At 51.3% G+C, this 27,319-nt stretch overlaps 2 protein-coding genes across 4 annotated transcripts in view; one reads left to right on the forward strand and one right to left on the reverse strand.

The window, feature by feature from the left end:
- On the forward strand, positions 1–24,133 carry TMEM212 (transmembrane protein 212). 3 transcript variants are annotated; one of them, XM_076063700.1, is made up of 6 exons: positions 1–258; positions 7,937–8,116; positions 10,806–10,865; positions 12,383–12,559; positions 15,163–15,309; positions 20,893–24,133. In XM_076063700.1, the coding sequence occupies exons 1-6, from the start codon at positions 70–72 to the stop codon at positions 20,917–20,919; spliced, it is 780 nt and encodes a 259-aa protein (XP_075919815.1). In that variant the 5' UTR covers positions 1–69; the 3' UTR covers positions 20,920–24,133. The 3 variants fall into 3 exon arrangements, with proteins under 3 accessions (XP_075919815.1, XP_075919817.1, XP_075919816.1); XM_076063702.1 differs by lacking the exon at positions 1–258 and having other exon boundaries at positions 7,788–8,116; XM_076063701.1 differs by lacking the exons at positions 1–258; positions 7,937–8,116 and adding an exon at positions 8,159–8,511.
- Positions 23,920–27,319, reverse strand: part of LOC116956732 (uncharacterized) — a 36,581-nt gene continuing 33,181 nt past the window's right edge. Inside the window, exon 9 of the mRNA XM_076063690.1 lies at positions 23,920–25,660. Within this exon, the coding sequence (XP_075919805.1) occupies positions 25,529–25,660 (132 nt within the window). The 3' untranslated portion in view covers positions 23,920–25,528. The remainder of the gene's footprint in view (positions 25,661–27,319) is intronic.

The following is a 27,319-nucleotide window of genomic DNA, read 5'->3' on the forward strand; positions in this document are numbered from 1 at the left end:
CACACACCTCCACACACACACACCCCACACACACCCGCACACACACCATACCCAACCCTTCACGTTGCTATGAGTGTCGTGGAGTCGACGTGGGTGCCCGGGCAGTTGTTTGCGACTCACTGGGGGAGGGTTTTTTGCGTTGCTACGTCTAACAAACACACGCGCACACACAGAGACCCATCGCCCGTCGACTCCCGCACAGCTTCTCAAGGGCGACATCCCCCAAAGTTTCGTGGGAAGATATTCCACACGGGACAGGTAATTGCAGAGGGCACACACACACATATACACACATATACACGCATATACGCACACACACATACACACACTTATACACACATATACACGCATATACGCACACACATATACACACACACATACACACTTATACACACATATACACACATATACACGCATATACCCACACACATATACACACACACATATACACACACATATACACACATATACACACACAACAACCGCCATTCGCCACTAAGTGGCGGTGACGTCACCACGACGCTTGTGCCAGGCTATGTGCACCTTGAGGCCACGTGGAGTGTCAAACGCCCGTTGGCAGGAGGTCACGGGGCAGACCCAGGTGCCACGGGTCGACCGACTGAAATTACTGGCTGGTGCACCACCTGTGCCCCCTACTGTGCCAACCTGCTGTGCTTTAGCCACCCGGCGCTCCGCTCGTTGTTGTGAGCGTCGCTCCTCCGCCCTCCGTTGTTGTTGGAGGGCGACTGCCTCCAACTGCCCAGTAGCATCCTTCACGAGCCTCCTCCACAGAGGCCGATCTTGACACCGCTGGTACCAGTCATCGGCAAGTCCACTCAGCTCCACGTCCTCCTGTACCACATCACTCCATCTCTTCTCTAGCCCGTGCCGCGCCCTTTTAGCCCCCTCGATCCGGCCGAACAAAAGCTGTTTCGGCATGCGGTGGCTGGGCATGCGGGTTACATGAACCAGCCAACGCAGCCTTGCCTGCCAGAGGAGCTCACCGATGGGATTTTTCCATGTTTCGCAAGCGTAGAGAAGGGAGGGAATGACTGTGGCCGAAAAGACCTGAAGCTTCGTGCGGAGCGACAGACCAGGTAGCTTCCACACAGCGTTACAGTGAGGGAAAAACGATTTGATCCCCTGCTGATTTTGTACGTTTGCCCACTGACAAAGAAATGATCAGTCTATAATTTTAATGGTAGGTTTATTTGAACAGTGAGAGACAGAATAACAAAAAAATCCAGAAAAACGCATGTCAAAAATGTTATAAATTGATTTGCATTTTAATGAGGGAAATAAGTTTTTGACCCCCTTTCTTCCATTTACGAATAATCTCACCAACTGTTGTCACCTTCTCACCAAGCTGCTTGGCAATGGTCTTGTAGCCCATTCCAGCCTTGTGTAGGTCTACAATCTTGTCCCTGACATCCTTGGAGAGCTCTTTGGTCTTGGCCATGGTGGAGAGTTTGGAATCTGATTGACTGATTGCTTCTGTGGACAGGTGTTTTTTATACAGGTAATAAGCTGAGATTAGGAGCACTCCCTTTAAGAGTGTGCTCCTAATCTCAGCTCGTTACCTGTATAAAAGACACCTGGGAGCCAGAAATCTTTCTGATTGAGAGGGGGTCAAATACTAATTGCCCTCATTAAAATGTAAATCAATTTCTAACATTTTTGACATGCGTTTTTCTGGATTTTCTTGTTGTTATTTTGTCTCTCACTGTTCAAATAAACCTACCATTAAAATTATAGACTGATCATTTCTTCGTCAGTGGGCAAACGTACAATATCAGCAGGGGATCATATACTTTTTTTCCCTCACTGTACGCAACCGATGAAAAGATATTGCCGCTCGACTGATTCGGAGTGAGACCTCTGCTGTTAAACCGGGGCCGGTCATGAGCACACTGCCCAGGTATGGGAAACGCTCCACTCTCTCCACAACTGCCCCATCACCGATTGGGAGTTGTGGGGGTGGAGTGTCCGATGGTACAATATACCCAGGCAGGTGCTTAGTGTGAGTCTCTGGGTCTCTATGTGAGTCTGTGGGTCTCTGTGCGAGTCTATGGGTCTCTTTGCGAGTCTATGGGTCTCTGTGCGAGTCTGTGGGTTTCTGTCGGTCTGTGTGAGTCTGTGGGTCTGTGTAATTCTGTGGGTCTCTATGAGTCTGTGGGTCTCAGTGCGAGTCTACGGGGTCTCTGTCAGTCTGTGTGAGTCTGTGGGTCTGTGTGAGTCTGTGTGTCTCTGTGTGAGTCTGTGGGTCTCTGTGTGAGTCTGTGGGTCTCTGTGTGAGTCTGTGGGTCTCTGTGTGAGTCTGTAGGTCTCTGTGTGAGTCTGTGGGTCTCTATGAGTCTGTGGGTCTCAGTGCGAGTCTACGGATATCTGTCAGTCTGTGTGAGTCTGTTGGTATGTGTGAGACTGTGGGTCTCTATGAGTCTGTGGGTCTCTGTGCGAGTCTGTGGATCTCAGTGCGAGTCTACGGGTCTCTGTTGGTCTGTGTGAGTCTGTGGGTCTCTGTGCGAGTCTACGGGTCTCTGTCGGTATGTGTGAGTCTGTTGGTATGTGTGAGTCTGTGGGTCGCTGTGTGAGTCTGTGGGTCTCTGTCAGTGTGTGAGTCTGTTAGTATGTGTGAGTCTGTGGGTCTCTATGAGTCTGTGGGTCTCTGTGCGAGTCTGTGGGTCTCTGTTAGTCTGTGAGAGTCTGTGGGTCTCTATGAGTCTGTGGGTCTCTGTGCGAGTCTGTGTGATTATATTGGTATGTGTGAGTCTGTTGGTCTCTATGAGTCTGTGGGTCTCTGTGCGAGTCTACGGGTCTCTGTCGGTCTGTGTGAGTCTGTGGGTATGTGTGAGACTGTGGGTCTCTGTGCGAGTCTATGGGTCTATGTCAGTCTGTGTGAGTCTGTCAGTCTGTGGGTCTCTATGAGTCTGTGGGTCTCTGTGCGAGTCTACGGGTCTCTGTCGGTCTGTGTGAGTCTGTTGGTATGTGTGAGTCTGTTGGTATGTGTGAGTCTGTTGGTATGTGTGAGTCTGTGGGTCTCTGTGTGAGTCTGTGGGTCTCTGTCAGTGTGTGAGTCTGTTAGTATGTGTGAGTCTGTGGGTCTCTATGAGTCTGTGGGTCTCTGTGCGAGTCTGTGGGTCTCTGTCAGTCTGTGTGAGTCTGTTGGTCTCTATGAGTCTGTGGGTCTCTGTGCGAGTCTGTGGGTCTCTGTGTGAGGCTGTGGGTCTCTGTGTGAGTCTGTGGGTCTCTGTGTGAGTCTACGGGGATCTCTGTGCGAGTCTACGGGTCTCTGTCGGTCTGTGTGAGTCTGTTGGCATGTGTGAATCTGTGGGTCTCTGCGGTTAAGGGATGGCTCCCTCCTGATCAACCATGCTGTTGTGCGCTGCTGATGATCAGGCGATTGCTGCTCACTCAGAGATTGAATTTGGAGACGCTGCTGTCGCTGAACCTGGAGCGTGCCACTCAGAGTCGAGGCTTTCGCCATCAAAGCCCCGTCATAAGCAAGCACTGCGCCTAGCTAAGGGGCCGTCCATAAATGACGTCACGCACCTGGGGGGGGGGTTAGACATTAATGACGATTTGTGACGTCACGTGAAAATGCGCAACTTTATAAATAACTATAGACAACACGTTCTGCTTAATTAAATAGACTTTTTTTAAATAAATGTTTTCTCCTACAACATCAGAGTTGCAGCGCCACATTAAACACGCAACTACTCACAATGACAACAATAGTCTAAAGCGATTTGAAGCGTGTTTTATTTAAAGCTTTCGTGACTGCAGTAATTCATTTTGTTAGCTCTTTAGGTAAAGTCACGTTGAAGGGAAACAATAAAATAATAAAATATATATTAAACAATAAAAAAAATTCTCACGACGTTTCGACCATAACACAAACGGTCATCATCAGGTGTTATGGTCGAAACGTCGTGAGAATTTTTTTTATTGTTTTATAGATATATTTTTTTATTTTGTTGTTTCCCTTCGACGTGACTTTACCGAAAGAGCTAAGGATATGATTTGAAGCGTGTTTTATTTTTTTTTTGGGGGGGGCAGAGCTTTGTGACGTCATATTTGAGGGGGGGTCTGATTTTTTGTGACGCTGTGTGACGAGGGGGGGGTAAAACATTGTCCAAAATCGCGTGACGTCATTTATGGACGGCCCCAAATTCAATTGCGTAACGCTGCCGCTGCTGGCATGGAAGTTACCTTCAGTTCATCGAAGTTAAATATCGATTTAAAGCTTTTCGTGACTGCAAGGATTCAACTTCTTTGGTTCTTTCGGTAAAGTCACCACCACGTAGAATGGGAATAAGATAATAAAAATAAAACGTGATAAAACATAATGAAATAAAATATGGTTTTTATTTTTTATTATTTTATTTCCATTCCACGTGACTTTACCGAAAGAACCAATAAAATGCATTTAAGTTTCATTCATTTCCTTTGGTTCTTTCGGTAAAGTCACCACCACGTTTACATATCAAACTGTTTCAATGCTAAATTCTCCTGTTTGATATGTAAACCCCCTTTGTCAAGGTGCCTCACTTCTCTCAACCAGCTTTAAAAGACGCTACGAACCTTAACAACGTTCATTGAAGCTCTGTCGTCCCAACAGGTTTGTTCCTTTCACCTGAAGAAGGGCACTTGTATTGTGGCCGAAACGTCCGTGAGAATTTTATTGTTTTACTTTATTATTTTATTCTCATTCTACGTGGTGACTTTACCGAAAGAACCAAAGAAAATTAATTAAACTTAAACGAATCTCATTGGTTCTTTCGGTAAAGTCACGTGGAATGGAAATAAAATAATAAAACCATATTTTATGTTTTATTACGCATTATTATTTTATTTCCATTCTACGTGGCGACTTTACCGAAAGAACCAAAGAAGATGAATCCTTGCCGTCACAAAAGCTTTAAATCGAAATTTAATTCATTTATTAGGTGTAAGTAGCCCCTGTGAATTCTAGATTTAAAGCTTTCGTGACTGCTAGGATCCATACTCTTTGGTTCTATTGGGTAAAGTCACGTAGGTGAAAATAATGAATAAATATCGATATTAATTTTATATTTCTATATTTAATTTCATATTTATAATATTAATATTTTCACCTACGTGACTTTACCCAATAGAACCAAAGAGTATAGCCCCTATGTGTTGTTTCCCTTAAACGTGACTTTACCGAAAAAACTAAGAATATGAATTACTGCAGTCACGAAAGCTTTAAATCAAAATTTAAAAAGTATAGCCCCTGTGAGTCATGCGGCTCTTGAATCGGGTGCAGCAAAACAAGAGAACGAGATAACATCTTAAAGTGGCGGCGCGCAAACGGGAACATCCAGGAAAAGACGACAGAGTCTTCCAGATAAAAGCACCGCATATCAACGCTGTGTGCAACAAAAAAAACACCCCAAGGTGAATTCAAGTCGAACAATAACAACCATGAGACGATTTAGAATAAAATTTACCCCGCCAACTCTGTACTAACTACAACAAACAAAATACGGCTAAACCAAAACGTTTTCGAAATCACCAAAACAGCGCTATAGAAACTGACCCTGTTGCCACGATCAATGCCCTCCCTTCTCTACTGCGCTTTGTGAAACGTGGACCACCCCCGTCCACCCCCACACGTGGGATGGGAAATCTGCGCCGGTTAGAAACGCTCAGGATGGCCCTGGGCTGCGATCCATCCTGGGTTTAACCTGCAGGCTGGATTGTGCGAGGAGCTCGCAGATCCTTGAGAGATCTGGACACGGTAACATCGGTGAGCGCCTCCGGCCAGGCGAGGCTGCGTTGGGCTGGGGTCACGTAGCCACCGCATGGCCCAGCAGCTTCTGTTTGGCCGCATAGAGGGGGCTAAGCGGGCACGGCACGGGCTGGAGAAGAGATGGAGCTGATGGGTGAGTGGGTGGGTGAGTGAGTGGATGGGTGAGTGGGTGACACGGGCTGGAGAAGAGATGGAGCTGATGGGTGAGTGAGTGGGTGAGTTAGTGGGTGAGTGAGTGGATGGGTGAGTGGGTGACACGGGCTGGAGAAGAGATGGAGCTGATGGGTGAGTGAGTGGGTGAGTGACACGGGCTGGAGAAGAGATGGAGCTGATGGGTGAGTGAGTGGGTGAGTGGGTGGGTGAGTGAGTGGATGGGTGAGTGGGTGACACGGGCTGGAGAAGAGATGGAGCTGATGGGTGAGTGAGTGGGTGAGTGGGTGGGTGAGTGAGTAGGTGAGTGGGTGGGTGACACGGGCTGGAAAAGAGATGAAGCTGATGGGTGAGTGAGTGGGTGAGTGAGTGACACGGGCTGGAGAAGAGATGGAGTGATGTGGTACAGGAGGACCTGGAGCTGAGTGGACTTGCCGATGACCGGTACCAGCGGTGTCAAAATCGGCCTCTGTGGAGGAGGCTCGTGAAGGATGCTACTGGGCAGCTGGAGGCAGTCGCCCTCCAACAACAACGGAGGGCAGAGGAGCGACGCTCACAACAACGAGCGGAGCGCCGGGTGGATAAAATGGAGCGAGTTGGCACAGTAGGGGGTACAGCTGGTGGTGCATCAGCCAGTCATCTCAGTCAGTCGACCCATGGCACCTGCTGGGTCTGTCCCGAAACCCCCTGTCAGCAGCGGAGCCTTCGACACTTCACGTGGCCTCAAAGTGCACCTAGCCTGGCACAAGCGCCCTGGTGACGCCACCGCCACTTCGTGTCTCTGTGTGCAGGGCTGTGTGTCTCTGTGTGTGCAGGGATGTGTGTCTCTGTGTGTGTCTGTGTGTACAGGGCTGTGTCTCTGTGTGTACAGGGCTGTGTGTCTCTGTGTGTCTCTGTGTGTATAGGGCTGTGTGTCTCTGTGTGTGCAGGGCTGTGTGTCTCTGTGTCTCTGTGTGTGCAGGGCTGTGTCTCTGTGTGTGCAGGGATGTGTGTCTCTGTGTGTGTCTGTGTGTACAGGGCTGTGTCTCTGTGTGTGCAGGGCTGTGTGTCTCTGTGTGTGCAGGGATGTGTGTCTCTGTGTGTGTCTGTGTGTACAGGGCTGTGTCTCTGTGTGTGCAGGGCTGTGTGTCTCTGTGTGTACAGGGCTGTGTCTCTGTGTGTGCAGGGCTGTGTCTCTGTGTGTGTGTGTCTCTGTGTGTGCAGGGCTGTGTCTCTGTGTCTGTGTGTCTCTGTGTGTGCAGGGCTGTGTCTCTGTGTCTCTGTGTGTGCAGGGCTGTGTCTCTGTGTGTGTCTCTGTGTGTGTCTCTGTGTCTCTGTGTGTGCAGGGCTGTGTCTCTGTGTGTGTCTGTGTGTCTCTGTGTGTGTCTCTGTGTGTGCAGGGCTGTGTCTCTGTGTGCAGGGCTGTGTGTCTCTGTGTGTGCAGGGATGTGTGTCTCTGTGTGTCTCTGTGTGTGCAGGGCTGTGTCTCTGTGTGTGCAGGGCTGTGTCTCTGTGTGTACAGGGCTGTGTCTCTGTGTGTACAGGGCTGTGTGTCTCTGTGTGTCTCTGTGTGTATAGGGCTGTGTGTCTCTGTGTGTGCAGGGCTGTGTCTCTGTGTGTGCAGGGCTGTGTCTCTGTGTGTACAGGGCTGTGTGTTTCTATGTGTCTCTGTGTGTATAGGGCTGTGTGTCTCTGTGTGTGCAGGGCTGTGTGTCTCTGTGTTTCTGTGTGTGCAGGGCTGTGTGTCTCTGTGTGTGCAGGGCTGTGTGTCTGTGTGTCTCTGTGTGTGCAGGGCTGTGTGTCTCTGTGTGTGCAGGGCTGTGTGTCTGTGTCTCTGTGTGTGCAGGGTTGTGTGTCTCTGTGTCTGTGTGTCTCTGTGTGTGCAGGTCTGTGTCTCTGTGTGTGCAGGGCTGTGTGTCTCTGTATGTGCAGGGCTGTGTGTCTCTGTGTGTGCAGGGCGGTGTGTGTCTCTGTGTCTCTGTGTGTGCAGGGCTGTGTGTCTCTGTGTGTGTCTCTGTGTCTCTGTGTGCGCAGGGCGGTGTGTCTCTGTGTGCGCGCATGGCCGTGCTGTGCCCAGGCTGGGCCCTGGTAGTCCTCGGCACGCTGAGTGTCGCCTCGGGGGTGGTCGCCTTCTTCCCAGGCCTGAGCCTGCAGCTGCAGGCCTACGTGGCGTGGAGCAGCCGCGTGGCCTGCCCCGTGTGGGCCGGCCTGCTGGTGGGGCCTCTCACTCACCACGCTCACCACGCACGACTCACCACGCTCACCATGCGCGACTCACCACTCACAACTCACCACGCTCACCACACTCACCATGCACAACTCACCACTCACAACTCACCACGCTCACCACACTCACCACGCTCACCATGCACAACTCACCACTCACAACTCACCACTCACAACTCACCACGCTCACCATGCACAACTCACCACGCTCACCACGCTCACCATGCACAACTCACCACTCACAACTCACCACGCTCACCACACTCACCACGCTCACCACGCTAAACTCACCACACTCACCACGCTCACCATACGCGACTCACCACGCTCACTACGCAAAACTCACCACGCTCACCATGGTGCCGATTACGGTGGTGTTGGTGGTAAACAAGAGGGGGATGATGGTGTTGATGATGTTGTTGGTGATGTTGTTGGTGTTGATGTTGATGGTGTTGATGTTGATGGTGTTGGTGATGATGGTGTTGATGTTGTTGGTGATGTTGTTGGTGATGATGGTGTTGATGATGGTGTTGGTGTTGTTGATGGTGTTGGTGATGGTGTTGGTGTTGTTGGTGATGTTGATGGTGTTGGTGATGATGATGGTGTTGGTGATGATGATGGTGTTGATGATGTTGTTGGTGATGTTGTTGGTGATGATGGTGTTGTTGATGGTGTTGGTGATGTTGATGGTGTTGGTGATGGTGTTGGTGATGTTGATGATGTTGTTGGTGATGTTGATGATGGTGTTGGTGATGGTGTTGGTGATGTTGATGATGTTGTTGGTGATGTTGGTGATGTTGTTGGTGATGTTGATGGTGTTGGTGATGTTGATGGTGTTGTTGGTGATGTTGATGGTGTTGGTGATGTTGATGGTGTTGTTGGTGATGTTGATGGTGTTGGTGATGATGATGGTGTGTTGGTGATGATGATGGTGTTGGTGATGTTGATGGTGTTGGTGATGGTGTTGGTGATTATGATGATGGTGTTGGTGATGTTGGTGTTGGTGATGTTGATGGTAGTGACGTGGGTGCTGATGGTGTTGGTGATGATGATGGTGTTGGTGATGTTGATGGTGTTGGTGATGTTGATGGTGTTGGTGATGATGATGGTGTTAGTGATGATGGTGTTGGTGATGATGGTGTTGGTGATGATGGTGTTGGTGATGATGATGGTGTTGGTGATGTTGATGGTGCTGATGATGGTGTTGGTGATGATGGTGATGGTGTTGGTGATGTAGATGGTGTTGGTGATGATGGTGTTGGTGATGTTGATGGTAGTGACGTGGGTGCTGATGATGGTGTTGTTGATGGTAGTGACGTGGGTGCTGATGATGGTGTTGGTGATGCTGATGGTAGTCACGTGGGTGATGGTGATGATGATGGTGGTGATGTTGATGGTAATGACGTGGGTGATGTTGATGGTAGTGACGTGGTGATGATGATGGTAGTGACGTGGGTGATAATGATGGTAGTCACGTGGGTGATGATGATGGTAGTCACGTGGGTGATGTTGGTGTTAGTCACGTGGGTGATGATGATGGTAGTCACGTGGGTGATGGTAGTCACGTGGGTGCTGATGATGGTAGTCACGTGGGTGCTGATGATGGTAGTCACGTGGGTGATGATGGTAGTCACGTGGGTGATTTTGATGGTGTTGGTGATGGTGATGATGGTAGTCACGTGGGTGATGTTGATGGTAGTCACGTGGGTGCTGATGATGGTAGTCACGTGGGTGATGTTGATGGTAGTCACGTGGGTGCTGATGATGGTAGTCACGCGGGTGATGTTGATGTTAGTCACGTGGGTGCTGATGATGGTGATGGTAGTCACGTGGGTGATGGTAGTCACGTGGGTGATGTTGATGTTGCTGGTAGTCACGTGGGTGCTGATGATGGTGATGGTAGTCACGTGGGTGATGTTGATGGTAGTCACGTGGGTGCTGATGATGGTGATGGTAGTCACGTGGGTGATGGTAGTCACGTGGGTGATGTTGATGGTAGTGACGTGGGTGATGTTGATGGTGTTGGTGATGATGGTAGTCACGTGGGTGATGTTGATGTTGATGGTAGTGACGTGGGTGCTGATGATGGTGTTGGTGATGCTGATGGTGATGGTAGTCACGTGGGTGATGGTGATGATGGTGTTGGTGATGATAATGGTGGTGATGTTGATGGTGATGGTAGTGACGTGGGTGATGTTGATGGTAGTCACGTGGGTGCTGATGGTGTTGATGATGTTGATGGTAGTCACGTGGGTGCTGTTGATGTTAGTCACGTGGGTGATGATGATGGTAGTCACGTGGGTGCTGATGATGGTGATGGTAGTCACGTGGGTGATGTTGATGGTAGTCACGTGGGTGATGTTGATGGTAGTCACGTGGGTGCTGATGATGGTGATGGTAGTCACGTGGGTGATGTTGATGGTGATGTTAGTCACGTGGGTGATGATGATGGTAGTCACGTGGGTGCTGTTGATGTTAGTCACGTGGGTGATGTTGATGGTAGTCACGTGGGTGCTGATGATGGTGATGGTAGTCACGTGGGTGATGTTGATGGTGATGTTAGTCACGTGGGTGATGATGATGGTAGTCACGTGGGTGCTGATGATGGTAGTCACGTGGGTGATGTTGATGGCGATGTTGATGGTAGTCACGTGGGTGCTGATGGTGTCGTCTGCAGGCCGTGTGCGCTGGCGCTGTCACTGTGAGATCCGGGCTCAGGAAGCGGACACGTTCACTGGTGAAACACCATCACCACCATCACCATCATCACTACCATTACCATCACTACCATCACTATCACCACCACCATCATCATCATCGGCATCACTATCACTATCATCACTATCACCATCACCACCATCATCACCACCATCATCATCATCATCATCACTACCATCATCACCACTATCACCACCATCATCACTATCACCATTATCACCACCATCATCACTATCACCATCACTATCACCACCATCATCACCACCATCATCATCACTACCATCATCATCACTATCACCACTATCACCACCATCATCACTATCACCATCACCACCATCATCACCATCATCACCACCATCATCATCATCACTACCATCATCACCACTATCACCATCACTATCACCACCATCATCACTATCACCATTATCACCACCATCATCACTATCACCATCACTATCACCACCATCATCACCACCATCATCATCACTACCATCATCATCACTATCACCACTATCACCACCATCATCACTATCACTACCACCACCATCACCACCATCATCACCACCATCACCACCATTACCACCATCATCACTATCACTACCACCACTACCACCACCATCACCACCATCATCATCACTACCATCATCACTATCACCATCACTACCACCACTATCACCACCATCATCACTATCACTACCACCATCATCATCACTACCATCACTATCACCACCATCACCACCATCATCACCACCATCACCACCATCATCACCATCACCACCATGACCACCACCACCACCACCACCATCATCATCACCACCATCATTACCACCATCATTACCACCACCACCATCACCACCACCATCACCATCACCACCATCACCATCACCACCACCATCACCACCACCACCATCACCACCACCACCATCATCACCACCACCACCACCATCACCACCACCACCATCACCACCATCACCACCACAATCACCACCACAATCACCACCATCACCACCATCATCACCACCACCATCACCACCACCACCATCACCACCATCATCATCACTATCACTACCACCACCATCACCACCATCATCATCATCACTATCACAATCACTACCACCACTATCACCACCATCATCACTATCACCATCACTATCACTACCACCACCATCATCATCACTACCATCACTATCACTATCACCACCATCACTATCACCACCATCATCACCATCATCACCACCATCACCACCATCATCACCACCATCACCACCATCATCACCACCACCACCATCACCACCATCACCACCACCACCATCACCACCACCACCATCACCACCACCATAATCACCACAATCACCACCATCACCACCACCATAATCACCACAATCACCACCACCACAATCACCACCATCACCACCACCACCATCATCATCACCACCACCATCATCACCACCACAACCACCATCACCACCACCATCATCACCACCACCACCATCACCACCACCACCACTGTCCCCGTTGTCCCACCGCCCCACGCAGGCCGAGGCTTCGTGCGCTCTCTGCGTGCTGAGCGCGGCTGCCAGCGTCCCCCACCTGTCCCTGGCCCTCTCCTCGCTGCTCATGGGCCCCCTGTGCCGCTACTCGCACGCCGGCGTGGCCGGGACCGCCTACCTGGGCCAGGCCGTGCGGTGGCCCTACCCCTACGCTCTGTGGCAGGTGCCGACACGCGCAGAAATACTCACCACCGGCTCGCCGAGAGAACGCGACGCCGCTCACCACGAGGCTCACCACTCACCACGACACTCACCACTCACCACGACTCTCACCACCACGCCACTCACCACGAGGCTCACCACTCACCACGACTCTCACCACTCACCACGACTCTCACCACCACGCCACTCACCACGAGGCTCACCACTCACCACGACTCTCACCACTCACCACGACTCTCACCACCACGCCACTCACCACGAGGCTCACCACTCACCACGAGGCTCACCACTCACCACGACTCTCACCACTCACCACGAGGCTCACCACTCACCACGGCCCTCACCACTCACCACGACTCTCACCACTCACCACGACTCTCACCACTCACCACGACACTCGCCACTCACCACGACACTCACCACGACTCTCACCACTCACCACGACTCTCACCACTCACCACGAGGCTCACCACTCACCACGACTCTCACCACTCACCACGACACTCACCACGACTCTCACCACTCACCACGAGGCTCACCACTCACCACGACTCTCACCACTCACCACGGCCCTCACCACTCACCACGACTCTCACCACTCACCACGACTCTCACCACTCACCACGACACTCGCCACTCACCACGACACTCACCACGACTCTCACCACTCACCACGACTCTCACCACTCACCACGAGGCTCACCACGACTCTCACCACTCACCACGACACTCACCACGACTCTCACCACTCACCACGAGGCTCACCACTCACCACGGCCCTCACCACTCACCACGACTCTCACCACTCACCACGACTCTCACCACTCACCACGACACTCGCCACTCACCACGACACGCACCACGACTCTCACCACTCACCACGACTCTCACCACTCACCACGAGGCTCACCACTCACCACGACTCTCACCACTCACCACGACACTCACCACGACTCTCACCACTCACCACGAGGCTCACCACTCACCACGACTCTCACCACTCACCACGGCCCTCACCACTCACCACGACTCTCACCACTCACCACGAGGCTCACCACTCACCACGACACTCGCCACTCACCACGACACTCACCACGACTCTCACCACTCACCACGAGGCTCACCACTCACCACGACACTCGCCACTCACCACGACACTCACCACGACTCTCACCACTCACCACGAGGCTCACCACTCACCACGCCGCTCACCACTCAGCCGGTCGGCACTCGTTACCGGTAAAGGACTCTCACGACGCAAGCACACCTGTCCACCCCACGTCCACCACACGTCCACCCCGCCTCCACCCCGCCTCCACCCCACGTCCACCCTGCGTCCACCCCATGTCCACCCCGTGTCTCTCTCCCCCCACTCCCCGCGTCCACCCCACGTCCACCCCACGTCCACCCCACGTCCCTCTCCCCCCACTCCCCACGTCCACCCGGCGTCTCTCTCCCCCCACTCCCCGCGTCCACCCCGCGTCCACCCCACGTCTCTCTCCCCCCACTCCCCACGTCCCTGTCCCCCCACTCCCCGCGTCCACCCCACGTCCACCCCACGTCTCTCTCCCCCCACTCCCCGCGTCCACCCCGCGTCCACCCCACGTCTTTCTCCCCCCACTCCCCACGTCCCTGTCCCCCCACTCCCCGCGTCCACCCCGCGTCCACCCCACGTCCCTGTCCCCCCACTCCCCACGTCTCTCTCCCCCCACTCCCCACGTCCACCCCACGTCCACCCCACGTCCACCCCACGTCCCTGTCCCCCCACTCCCCACGTCTCTCTCCCCCCACTCCCCACGTCCACCCCACGTCCACCCCACGTCCACCCCACGTCCCTCTCCCCCCACTCCCCACGTCCACCCCACGTCTCTGTCCCCCCACTCCCCACGTCCCTGTCCCCCCACTCCCCGCGTCCACCCCACGTCCCTCTCCCCCCACGTCCACCCCACGTCCCTCTCCCCCCACGTCCACCCCACGTCCCTCTCCCCCCACGTCCACCCCACGTCCCTCTCCCCCCACTCCCCACGTCCACCCCACGTCTCTGTCCCCCCACTCCCCACGTCCCTGTCCCCCCACTCCCCGCGTCCACCCCACGTCCCTCTCCCCCCACGTCCACCCCACGTCCCTCTCCCCCCACGTCCACCCCACGTCCCTCTCCCCCCACGTCCACCCCACGTCCCTGTCCCCCCACTCCCCACGTCCCTGTCCCCCCACTCCCCACGTCCCTGTCCCCCCACTCCCCACGTCCCTGTCCCCCCACTCCCCACGTCTCTCTCCCCCCACTCCCCACGTCCACCCCACGTCCACCCCACGTCCCTGTCCCCCCACTCCCCACGTCTCTCTCCCCCCACTCCCCACGTCCACCCCACGTCCACCCCACGTCCCTGTCCCCCCACTCCCCACGTCTCTCTCCCCCCACTCCCCACGTCCACCCCACGTCCACCCCACGTCCCTCTCCCCCCACTCCCCACGTCCACCCCACGTCCCTGTCCCCCCACTCCCCACGTCCCTGTCCCCCCACTCCCCACGTCCCTGTCCCCCCACTCCCCACGTCCCTGTCCCCCCACTCCCCACGTCGCTCTCCCCCCACTCCCCGCGTGCCAGGAGACAAGGACGTTCTGTGTGGAGCCCCTGGGGGCCGAGTGGCAGCACCTGGCCCTGCAGGTGCTGGACGTGGCCCTGTCCAGCTCCGAGCTCGCGCTGGCGATCACCGCCGGCGTCTCCCAGGGGCGCCGCCTGGTCGCCTCACGGGTACCACAGCCCCTACAGAGTCTGTCTGTCTGACTGTCTGTCTGACTGTCTATCTAGAGTGTCTGTCTGAGTGTCTAGAGTGTCTGTCTGACTGTCTAGAGCGTCTGTCTGACTGTCTAGATCGTCTCCCAGGGGCGCCGCCTGGTCGCCTCACGGGTACCACAGCCCCTACAGAGTCTGTCTGTCTGACTGTCTGACTGTCTGTCTATCTAGAGTGTCTGTCTGACTGTCTAGAGCGTCTGTCTGACTGTCTAGAGCGTCTCCCAGGGGCGCCGCCTGGTCGCCTCACGGGTACCACAGCCCCTACAGTCTGTCTGTCTGTTTGTCTATCTAGAGTGTCTGTCTGACTGTCTATCTAGAGTGTCTGTCTAGAGTGTCTGTCTAGAGTGTCTATCTAGAGTGTCTGTCTGACTGTCTGTCTGACTGTCTATCTAGAGTGTCTGTCTGACTGTCTATCTAGAGTGTCTGTCTGACTGTCTGTCTAGAGTGTCTGTCTGACTGTCTATCTAGAGTGTCTGTCTGACTGTCTGTCTGACTGTCTATCTAGAGTGTCTGTCTGACTGTCTATCTAGAGAGTCTGTCTGAGTGTCTAGAGCGTCTCCCAGGGGCGCCGCCTGGTCTCCTCACGGGTACCACAGCCCCTACAGTCTGTCTGTCTGTCTAGAGTGTCTGTCTGAGTGTCTATCTAGAGTGTCTGTCTAGAGTGTCTGTCTAGAGTGTCTATCTAGAGTGTCTGTCTGACTGTCTGTCTGACTGTCTATTTAGAGTGTCTGTCTGACTGTCTATCTAGAGTGTCTGTCTGACTGTCTGTCTAGAGTGTCTGTCTGACTGTCTATCTAGAGTGTCTGTCTGACTGTCTATCTAGAGTGTCTGTCTGACTGTCTATCTAGAGTGTCTGTCTGACTGTCTGTCTAGAGTGTCTGTCTGACTGTCTATCTAGAGTGTCTGTCTGACTGTCTGACTGTCTATCTAGAGTGTCTGTCTGACTGTCTATCTAGAGAGTCTGTCTGAGTGTCTAGAGCGTCTCCCAGGGGCGCCGCCTGGTCTCCTCACGGGTACCACAGCCCCTACAGAGTCTGTCTGTCTATCTAGAGTGTCTATCTAGAGTGTCTGTCTAGAGTGTCTGTCTAGAGTGTCTATCTAGAGTGTCTCTCTGACTGTCTGTCTGACTGTCTATCTAGAGTGTCTGTCTGACTGTCTATCTAGAGTGTCTGTCTGACTGTCTGTCTAGAGTGTCTGTCTGACTGTCTATCTAGAGTGTCTGTCTGACTGTCTATCTAGAGTGTCTGTCTGACTGTCTATCTAGAGTGTCTGTCTGACTGTCTGTCTAGAGTGTCTGTCTGACTGTCTATCTAGAGTGTCTGTCTGACTGTCTGTCTGACTGTCTATCTAGAGTGTCTGTCTGACTGTCTATCTAGAGAGTCTGTCTGAGTGTCTAGAGCGTCTCCCAGGGGTGCCGCCTGGTCGCCTCACGGGTACCACAGCCCCTACAGTCTGTCTGTCTGACTGTCTGTCTAGAGTGTCTGTCTGAGTGTCTATCTAGAGTGTCTGTCTGAGTGTCTATCTAGAGTGTCTGTCTGAGTGTCTAGAGCGTCTCCCAGGGGCGCCGCCTGGTCGCCTCACGGGTACCACAGCCCCTACAGTCTGTCTGTCTGTCTAGAGTGTCTGTCTGAGTGTCTATCTAGAGTGTCTGTCTGAGTGTCTATCTAGAGTGTCTGTCTGAGTGTCTAGAGCGTCTCCCAGGGGCGCCGCCTGGTCGCCTCACGGGTACCACAGCCCCTACAGTCTGTCTGTCTGAGTGTCTATCTAGAGTGTCTGTCTGAGTGTCTATCTAGAGTGTCTGTCTGAGTGTCTAGAGTGTCTGTCTAGAGTGTCTATCTAGAGTGTCTGTCTGAGTGTCTATCTAGAGTGTCTGTCTGAGTGTCTATCTAGAGTGTCTGTCTGAGTGTCTAGAGCGTCTCCCAGGGGAACCGGCTGGTCTCCTCACGGGTACCACAGCCCCTACAGAGTCTGTCTGTCTGTCTATCTAGAGTGTCTGTCTGACTGTCTAGAGTGTCTGTCTGAGTGTCTATTTAGAGTGTCTGTCTGAGTGTCTAGAGCCTCTCCCAGGGGCACCGGCTGGTCGCCTCACGGGTACCACAGCCCCTACAGAGTCTGTCTGACTGTCTGTCTGAGTGTCTATCTAGAGTGTCTGTCTGACTGTCTATCTAGAGTGTCTGTCTGAGTGTCTAGAGCGTCTCCCAGGGGAACCGGCTGGTCTCCTCACGGGTACCACAGCCCCTACAGAGTCTGTCTGTCTGTCTATCTAGAGTGTCTGTCTGACTGTCTAGAGTGTCTGTCTGAGTGTCTATCTAGAGTGTCTGTCTGAGTGTCTAGAGCGTCTCCCAGGGGCACCGGCTGGTCGCCTCACGGGTACCACAGCCCCTACAGAGTCTGTCTGTCTGTCTATCTAGAGTGTCTGTCTGACTGTCTAGAGTGTCTATCTAGAGTGTCTGTCTGAGTGTCTAGAGCGTCTCCCAGGGGCACCGGCTGGTCGCCTCACGGGTACCACAGCCCCTACAGAGTCTGTCTGACTGTCTGTCTATCTAGAGTGTCTGTCTGACTGTCTAGAGTGTCTGTCTGAGTGTCTAGAGTGTCTGTCTGTCTATCTAGAGTGTCTGTCTGTCTATCTAGAGTGTCTGTCTGTCTGAGTGTATAGAATATCTGTCTGACTGTCTGTCTGAGTGTCTAGCTAGAGAGTCTGTCTGAGTGTCTAGAGTGTCTGTCTGAGTGTCTATCTAGAGCGTCTGTCTGAGTGTCTAGAGCGTCTGTCTGAGTGTCGGCGTCTCCCAGGGGCGCCGCCTGTTCTCCTCACGGGTGCCACAGCCCCTACTGAGTCTGTCTGACTGTCTGTCTATCTAGAGTGTCTGTCTGTCTATCTAGTGTCTGTCTGAGTGTCTAGAGTGTCTGTCTATCTAGAGTGTCTGTCTGAGTGTCTATCTAGAGAGTCTGTCTGTCTAGAGCGTCTCCCAGGGGCGCCGCCTGTTCTCCTCACGGGTACCACAGCCCCTACTGAGTCTGTCTGACTGTCTGTCTATCTAGAGTGTCTGTCTATCTAGAGTGTCTGTCTGAGTGTCTATCTAGAGAGTCTGTCTGTCTAGAGCGTCTCCCAGGGGCGCCGCCTGTTCTCCTCACGGGTACCACAGCCCCTACAGAGTCTGTCTGTCTAGAGTGTCTATCTAGAGTGTCTGTCTGTCTATCTAGAGTGTCTGTCTGTCTGACTGTCTAGAGCGTCTGTCTGACTGTCTAGAGCGTCTGTCTGACTGTCTAGAGCGTCTGTCTGAGTGTCTAGAACGTCTGTCTGTCTGAGTGTCTATCTAGAGTGTCTATCTAGAGTGTCTGTCTGAGTGTCTAGAGCGTCTGTCTGACTGTCTAGAGCGTCTGTCTGTCTAGAGGGTCTGTCTGTCTAGAGTGTCTGTGTGACTGTCTAGAGTGTCTGTCTGTCTCTCTAGCGCGTCTGTCTGAGTGTCTAGAGCGTCTGTCTGAGTGTCTAGAGCGTCTGTCTGAGTGTCTAGACTCTAGAGCGTCTGTCTGAGTGTCTAGAGCGTCTGAGTGTCTAGAGCGTCTGTATGAGTGTCTAGACTGTCTGTCTGAGTGTCTAGAGCATTTGTCTGTCTACGTGATCTAGACGCAACATTCATATCTACGTGATCTAGACGCAACATTCATATCTACACGATCTAGAAGCAACATTCATATCTACGTGATCTAGACGCAACATTCATATCTACGTGATCTAGACACAACATTCATATCTACGTGATCTAGACGCAACATTCATATCTACGTGATCTAGACGCAACATTCATATCTACGTGATCTAGACACAACATTCATATCTACGTGATCTAGACGCAACATTCATATCTACGTGATCTAGACGCAACGTTCATATCTACGTCATCTAGACACAACATTCATATCTACGTGATCTAGACGCAACATTCATATCTACGTCATCTAGACGCAACATTCACATCTACGTGATCTAGAGGCAACATTCACATCTACGTGATCTAGACGCAACATTCATATCTACGTGATCTAGACGCAACATTCATATCTACGTCATCTAGACGCAACATTCACATCTACGTGATCTAGACGCAACATTCACATCTACGTGATCTAGACACAACATTCACATCTACGTGATCTAGATGCAACATTCACATCTACGTGATCTAGACGCAACATTCATATCTACGTGATCTAGACGCAACATTCATATCTACGTGATCTAGACGCAACATTCACATCTACGTGATCTAGACGCAACATTCACATCTACGTGATCTAGACGCAACATTCATATCTACGTGATCTAGACGCAACATTCATATCTACGTGATCTAGACGCAACATTCACATCTACGTGATCTAGACGCAACATTCATATCTACGTGATCTAGACGCAACATTAATATCTACGTGATCTAGACGCAACATGCATATCTACGTGATCTAGACGCAACATTCATATCTACGTGATCTAGACACAACATTCATATCTACGTGATCTAGACGCAACATTCATATCTACGTGATCTAGACGAAACATTCATATCTACGTGATCTAGACGCAACATTCATATCTACGTGATCTAGACGCAACATTCACATCTACGTGATCTAGACGCAACATTCATATCTACGTGATCTAGACGCAACATTCATATCTACGTGATCTAGACGCAACATTCATATCTACGTGATCTAGACGCAACATTCATATCTACGTGATCTAGACGCAACATTCATATCTACGTGATCTAGACGCAACATTCATATCTACGTGATCTAGACGCAACATTCATATCTACGTGATCTAGACACAACATTCATATCTACGTGATCTAGACGCAACATTCACATCTACGTGATCTAGACGCAACATTCATATCTACATGATCTAGACGCAACATTCATATCTACGTGATCTAGACGCAACATTCATATCTACATGATCTAGACACAACATTCACATCTACGTGATCTAGACGCAACATTCATATCTACGTCATCTAGACGCAACATTCACATCTACGTGATCTAGACACAACATTCATATCTACGTGATCTAGACGGAACATTCACATCTACGTGATCTAGAAGCAACATTCATATCTACGTGATCTAGACGCAACACTCATATCTACGTGATCTAGACGCAACATTCACATCTACGTAATCTAGACACAACATTCATATCTACGTGATCTAGACGCAACATTCATATCTACGTGATCTAGACGCAACATTCATATCTACGTGATCTAGACGCAACATTCATATCTACGTGATCTAGACGCAACATTCATATCTACGTGATCTAGAGGCAACATTCATATCTACGTGATCTAGACCCAACATTCACATCTACGTGATCTAGACGCAACATTCATATCTACGTGATCTTGCCCCGAACAAACTAAACCTCTTAGGGATAACAACCAGTTTCATCGGCCGCTTTGCCAGAATCGCGAATAAGTCTTCCTGCTCCACGCTCTCAAACGAACGCCCTCGGTGTCTTTTTTCTTCCAGAACAAGGTGCGCAACCACGTGTGGTGAGCTACCACGTGTGGTGAGCTACCACGTGTGGTGAGCTACCACGTGTGGTGAGCTACCACGTGTGGTGAGCTACCACGTGTGGTGCGCTACCACGTGAGGTGAGCTACCACGTGTGGTGAGCTACCACGTGAGGTGAGCTACCACGTGTGGTGAGCTACCACGTGTGGTGAGCTACCACGTGTGGTGAGCTACCACGTGTGGTGAGCTACCACGTGAGGTGAGCGTGGAACCCCGACGAGGAGGAGGGGGGGTGGTGGAGACGCTGGCGTGCGACCCTCCGGACCTACGCTTCAAGTGCTCGTCTCCCACACGTGTCACCGCTGCTACCCCCCAACCCCCCGTCACGCGCACACACACACACACGTATAGTCCGTAGCCGTCAACCCCTGATCAGTGCCCTCCCTACCTTATCACAGACCGATTCAGACCTTATTGGTCACCCCGTGCCCCTTATAAATCTCACCGTTCTCCCTACAAAGTCACTATACACTACACTACTATACACTACACTACTATACACTACAATACACTACACTATACACTACACTACCATACACTACACTACTATACACTACACTACTATACACTACACTACTATACACTACACTATACACTACACTACTATACACTACACTACTATATGCTACACTACTATACACTATACTACTATACACTATACTAGACTTCTATACACTACACTTCTATAGACTACACTACTATACACTACACTACTATACACTACACTTCTATACCATACCTGTCAACCCCTTATCAGTGCCCTACCTTATCACAGTCCAATTCAGACCTTATTGGTCACCCCGTGCCAGTTATAAACCTCAAAGTTCATCCTACAAAGTCACTATACACTACACTACTATACACTGCACTATACATTACACTACACTACTATACACTGCACTACTATACACTACACTACTATACACTGCACTACTAATACACCACACTATTATACACTACACTACTATACACTACACTATACACTACACTACTATACACTGCACTACTAATACACCACACTATTATACACTACACTACTATACACTGCACTACTAATACACCACACTATTATACACTACACTACCTTGTTGCAGACCAACTCGGACCTTATTGGTCCCATCACAAGGGAGAAACACAAATCGCCAAGGAAAGACGTTTGCCTGCATTGAAACGGCTGTACGCATATGGACCTGAACACTCAAGTTTCCTTGTACAAGAATCCGGGGTAAACCGTATGGGTTGACAGCTATGGTATCCATGCAGGACATACATATACAGGTAGTCCCCCCGGCCTACGATGGTCCCCGACTTACGATATTTCGATCTTACTATGGCGATAGCGATATGACAATTGAAAAATATTTTTTAATTTCGCGCGGCAGGCAAACGCAGCAGCGTACAGCGAGGTACGATACTGTAACTTTATCATCGCCATCCTCCTCTTCCGACGACTAAGTTAATACTCTTTGGTTCTATTCGGTAAAGTCACGTAGTAGGTAAAAAAATAAAACGACAAAAAATCACGACGTTTCGGCCACAACACAAGCGGCCTTCATCAGGTGAAGGGACGAGACTGTCTGGTAGGACAGCGCTGGAGTGAAACAGAGCCAAGCTCAGTATTGTAATAAATAAGTTAATGTAGCCATCATCCTAACATCGTTCAAGTATGCAGACGACGGACAGAATCTTGGTTAATATCAGTACAATATGATACGTTACGATACGTTCAATGCATGTATGGTACGTAGCTTTAGCGGTTTAATTTTAGGGTTACCACGATACGCAACGTTACGTTCAATGCATGTTAAGTTTTTTTTAATAGCAGATAGGATTGTTTCCAGAAAAAAAACTTTCGATGAAATTGCAGTTCACGTAGGTAGGCTAAGAATGTACCTTGTTTATTAAACTTTAAATTGTGCTGTGCAATACAGTATTGTAATAAATAAATACATACAGTATATATAGTTTATACAGTACGGTACTGTAAATTGCTCCGTTTTGCTCAATTACCACCAATCTTTAAGACTCCTGGGTAGGCTAGGGCCATTTTTGACTTACGATATTTTCGACTTACGATAGGGGTCGTCGTAATGCATCTCCATCGTAAGTCGGGGACTACCCTGTGTACCGTACAAACGCCGACAACAACACAGCAAATGGCTTCTTGCTGTGACTATCCCACCTGATGACGGAGGCTTGTGCTGCTTCCGAAACGTCGTGATTTGATTAACTTCATTTTTGACCTGCATAACCAAAGAGTAACAACCCCCCTGATTGGGAGTTTAGCGCAAACGACACCACGTCGAGCTAAATCAGAGTTACCTCGTTCTTCAAATATAGATTTGACCTCGATCTCTCGCTCTCTCTCACCCGTCTCTAAAAAAAATAAAAAATACTCACCGATGTTGTCGAGTATGCAGCAAAACCTCGTTATTTCGGTAACCGATTAATACGATTCGGAATCGCTGGTAATTCCGCACGGCCGCGGCTTTTCGGCACGCGCGTGGGCGTGCTGGTAGTTCGCCGTGAGCCGAATCGCCGCACCGGATGGCACCCAATTTCGGCGCACCACGACCAAAAACGGCGACCCGGTGGCGGTGCCGGGGCGCGCCGTGTGGCGAGCGTCGCCGCGATGCCCGTGGCGCTGGACTCTACCTCGTGTCCACCCCTTACATCGAGCAGCAAGGGACCGATCGTACGTAAATCCCCGAGTCTGCGAAACAAATCTAAAGTTTTGGATAGAATTGATTTCGGGGTGTGTGTGTGTGCGTGCGTGCGTGCCCGTCAGTCGACCCGTGGCACCTGCTGGGTCTGCCCAGTGACCTCCTGCCAGCGGGCATTCGACACTTCACGTGGCCTCACGGTGCACATGGCCTGGCACAAGCGTCGTGGTGACGTCACCGCCACTTAGTGGCGAATGGCGGTTGTTGTTGTTGTTGTGTTTCGATGCGTAGGGTGCGCGTTAAGAGTTTGGAAAGCTGATTTGGATTTTTAGTTTTTGTTTTATTGGTGCAGGAGGCACTGAGGAGGGGGGGCGAGTACCGTCGTATATATGTCATTCGGAATACAGTAGAGCCCGGGAGATCGAACGCACCAGAACTCGAACAAAATCGGCGTTCGGACGATTCTTCCCAATATTTTTTGCCCCGGAAACCCAACGAAATTCGGCGGTCGAACGGGGCAATCGCGACTTAAACATAAAACCTGTACACGGCTGAGACGCGTGTGGGCAGCGTGCACGACGCTTGCCCGGGCAAAGGTTTTCCTGCGCGAGAGGCTCAGTTAACACGTAGCTCTCGCCCACAGTGCAGTTACCCGCAAAACGTTGTTCCTCGACTTTTTCGTTGATTTCCTTTATTCGAGTGTTTTTTGGTTTTTACCCGTACACAAAGTTTCTTGTTGTTGTTGTATGATTTTATGCATGCAATTACTGTGAACTTCGTGTGGAAAAAATGCTTTATAATGAGAGGTTTCTTGCGTCTGGAACCAATTGATGTCATTTGCATTCATTCTTATGGGGAAAATGTATTCTGTGTTCGAACAAATCGGTGTTCGAATGGCCTTCTGGAACGAATTAAGTTCCATCTCTGGGGCACCGCTGTTAATCGGAATATTGGATAATTCGGCAAGGCCAGAGCCCCACATGTATCGAATGAACAAGCGCTTTACCGTAAAGTAAAAACTTTTTTTTAGTTTACCAACGTAAGGCCCACTGAGCTATACACAGCAGGCCGTCGATTATCCGCGTGCGATCTCTCCGATCTGCGTATTAACCGCGCGCCTCGCATCTTGACATCAATTCATAACGTGTGGATTTTCTCTCAAGCAGGACGATGTCGCTCAGCTGGCCTGGGAACGCCTGGGAATTCACCCAGGGAGAGCTAGAGTTCTGTCGCCAGGGAAAAGGGACGTCTGGACCGCCACTACTCAAAATGGGGCCGGCAACGCGACCCTCACCAGGAAAAGCCAGTTGGTGAAATGAGCGCGCCAACAATTATTGATCGTTATTCTTGTGGAAACGTTCATCGCGAGCCACAAGGTGCTTGAACCGAACAGATATGTTGCTCCGGTTCGTTCCGACAATCCACGCGATCGCCTCAACAGCACGGTGGTTGCAATGTCTTTACAGCGGCGCGGGGCGGCGTTTGACCGATGTCCGATTGGCTGTGGCTCTGCCGAGCGGGGCGGAGTCTTCTGCGCGCGAGCGGGAAAGTGTCACCGTCCAATGAGCACGCGCATCATCGGTCTGTCAAAAGTGGTTATATTTTAGGATTTTTGAATGATCCGCAGCCACCCTCCCCCCCCGTCATTGCTGCGGATAATCCGAGTCTGCTGTAGCTCTTTTTCAAAAGCAACCTGGCCACAAACGATAGCTCAACAAAATGGAAATGTCCAGCAGCAGCCAAATACCCTTTAAACGAACGTATGCGCGCGTTACAAGTCACGTGACCTTGCATGCCCCCCACGACGACTCTCGGCGGTTACCGTGCCTGTTTTGCGTTGTACAACGCCGGAAAAAAATTGGCAGCCCCGCCCGCCCGCCCCTGTATCTCGAGCGCCTCGAGTCCCGATCCTTGTTCGCCGGACTGCGCTACCGCCACACAGCACCTCTGCGACTGCGCCCGGCTTGACGGACGCCGCCTCCCGCTGACCTGGAGCGACGCGGCACTGCAGTGGAGGGGCGGGTGGCGGGATGGGCGGCGGTGGGGCCGTGCGGAGGAGGCTGCCCACGCGGACACGGGGAGACGCGCGGGGCGGCAAGACAAACACCTCTCACGAATGCACAAACCTCGTGGAAAAAAATTATAGGGTTACGTTCCTGGCACGGCTGAACGGGGGCGTTTGGTATTGACGCGCAGGCGTTTGGTAACGACGCCGTACAGTCGTTGTCATTTTGAAAGGCCGATGCTGCGTGCAACACGCTCTTTGGTTCTACTGGGTAAAGTCACGTAGTAGGTAAAAAAAAATAAAACAACAAAAATCATGATAAAATAAAAAGTTCTCACGACGTTTCGGCCACACCACAGGTAGTAGCCTTCTTCAGGCGAGGGAACAGAACTGTCGGGACGACAGCGCTTCAATGAACGCTGCAGAGATTCGCAGCGACTTTTAGGCTAGGCGGGAGAAGCCGCGTAGGTAAAAAATGAAACAACAACAATCACGGACGCTTCGGCCGCAACACAAGCGGCCTTCATCAGGCGAAGGGACCGGGCTGTCTCGAGGACAGCGCTGGAGCGAAACACAGCCACGCTCGGACCGCGGACCTCTAAGCTGTGTGCGAGGAAACAAGGTGGTGCCTTGACAAAGGAATTAGCATAAAAAATTAGCGTTTGATTGGCCGACTTAGCATGATGAACGGTGTAGAGGTGGTGTACATGAACATGCCGGTTGGCACGGGGGGGAGAGGGGGAGCTTACCTATTGATGGTGTGAAAAGGGAATTTTTAAGAGCTGCGAAAGTTTGGGGTACCACTAACTTGAAAAATATACCGTACCACTGAAAATGAGTTTAATGTTTGCGTGCAACCTTGCACCGTGCAGAGATAGCTGCCACCGGGGGTTCCCCTTGGCTAGACCGCTGCTATTGCTGCCAACGGGTTTGGAATGGTTCCAGCTACGATGTGACGTACGGGGTGCTTTTGAGTCGCTGAGGATTTTAAATGAGGGCCCTGGCGCATGCAAAACCTTATTAAATTAAGGCGGCACTTAATAACACTAACAATTAACATTTGTGAAGTGCCGCATTTCACCCGTAGATCCCAATGCGCCCCATTTGGACAGCAGGACCTGAACAGAGCCTGCAGGATAATCGGCCAAAACAAAGTCGGTCAGTTTGAAGGGGTTGGAAATTTTAAAGATGGGCTTAAAATACGGCCAACAAATCCGGCTGTCTCATGAGCAAAGCGTGGGCCCAGAGCTTGGGGTGCTGCAGCGGCAAAATCCCCGTCACCCCGGCAGCAGGGCCTTGAGCCCCCCCAACCCCCCGAGTCCTCGGAAGATCTCACGGCCATGGTCGGGAGGATACAAACGGATTGGTCCCTGTAAATATTGTGGGGCTAACCCACTGAGTGCATTGTAGGGCAGCAGCAGCAGCAGCAGCAGCAGCGGATAGTTGCGTTCCCCCAAGAACGCCGCGATATGGAAGAGTTGCGTTGTGATAAATAGTACACGATACAGGGTAAAGAGGACGGTCCACGGTAACGCGTGAGATGCGCATGAAGGCCGACCGAAAACTCAGGCGCGTGCGGGTAGCGTCTAGAAGCATCCAGCGGCATCCCCAAGGCCTTGCGCGATGACGCTACGCCGAGGCGGCCGCACGACACGCCGAATCCGACTCGCGCTGCGACGACGTTCCGTTCGCTCGATCGCAACGTGTCCAATTT

This window comes from Petromyzon marinus, unplaced genomic scaffold (genome assembly GCF_048934315.1).
Source record: "Petromyzon marinus isolate PM22_M1 ecotype Great Lakes invasive population unplaced genomic scaffold, UKy_Petmar_22M1.pri1.0 PM_Scaffold_17, whole genome shotgun sequence".
Lineage (NCBI taxonomy): Eukaryota > Metazoa > Chordata > Hyperoartia > Petromyzontiformes > Petromyzontidae > Petromyzon > Petromyzon marinus.

What these genes read in the sequence shown, in the direction of transcription:
- TMEM212 (XM_076063700.1), top strand. Translation starts at nt 70, where the DNA reads ATGAGTGTCGTGGAGTCGACGTGGGTGCCCGGGCAGTTGTTTGCGACT. An exon ending in ACCCCTACGCTCTGTGGCAG is followed by an intron (nt 12,560 to 15,162) that starts GTGCCGACACGC and finishes CCCGCGTGCCAG; the next exon opens with GAGACAAGGACGTTCTGTGT. An exon ending in GCCGCCTGGTCGCCTCACGG is followed by an intron (nt 15,310 to 20,892) that starts GTACCACAGCCC and finishes TTTTTCTTCCAG; the next exon opens with AACAAGGTGCGCAACCACGT.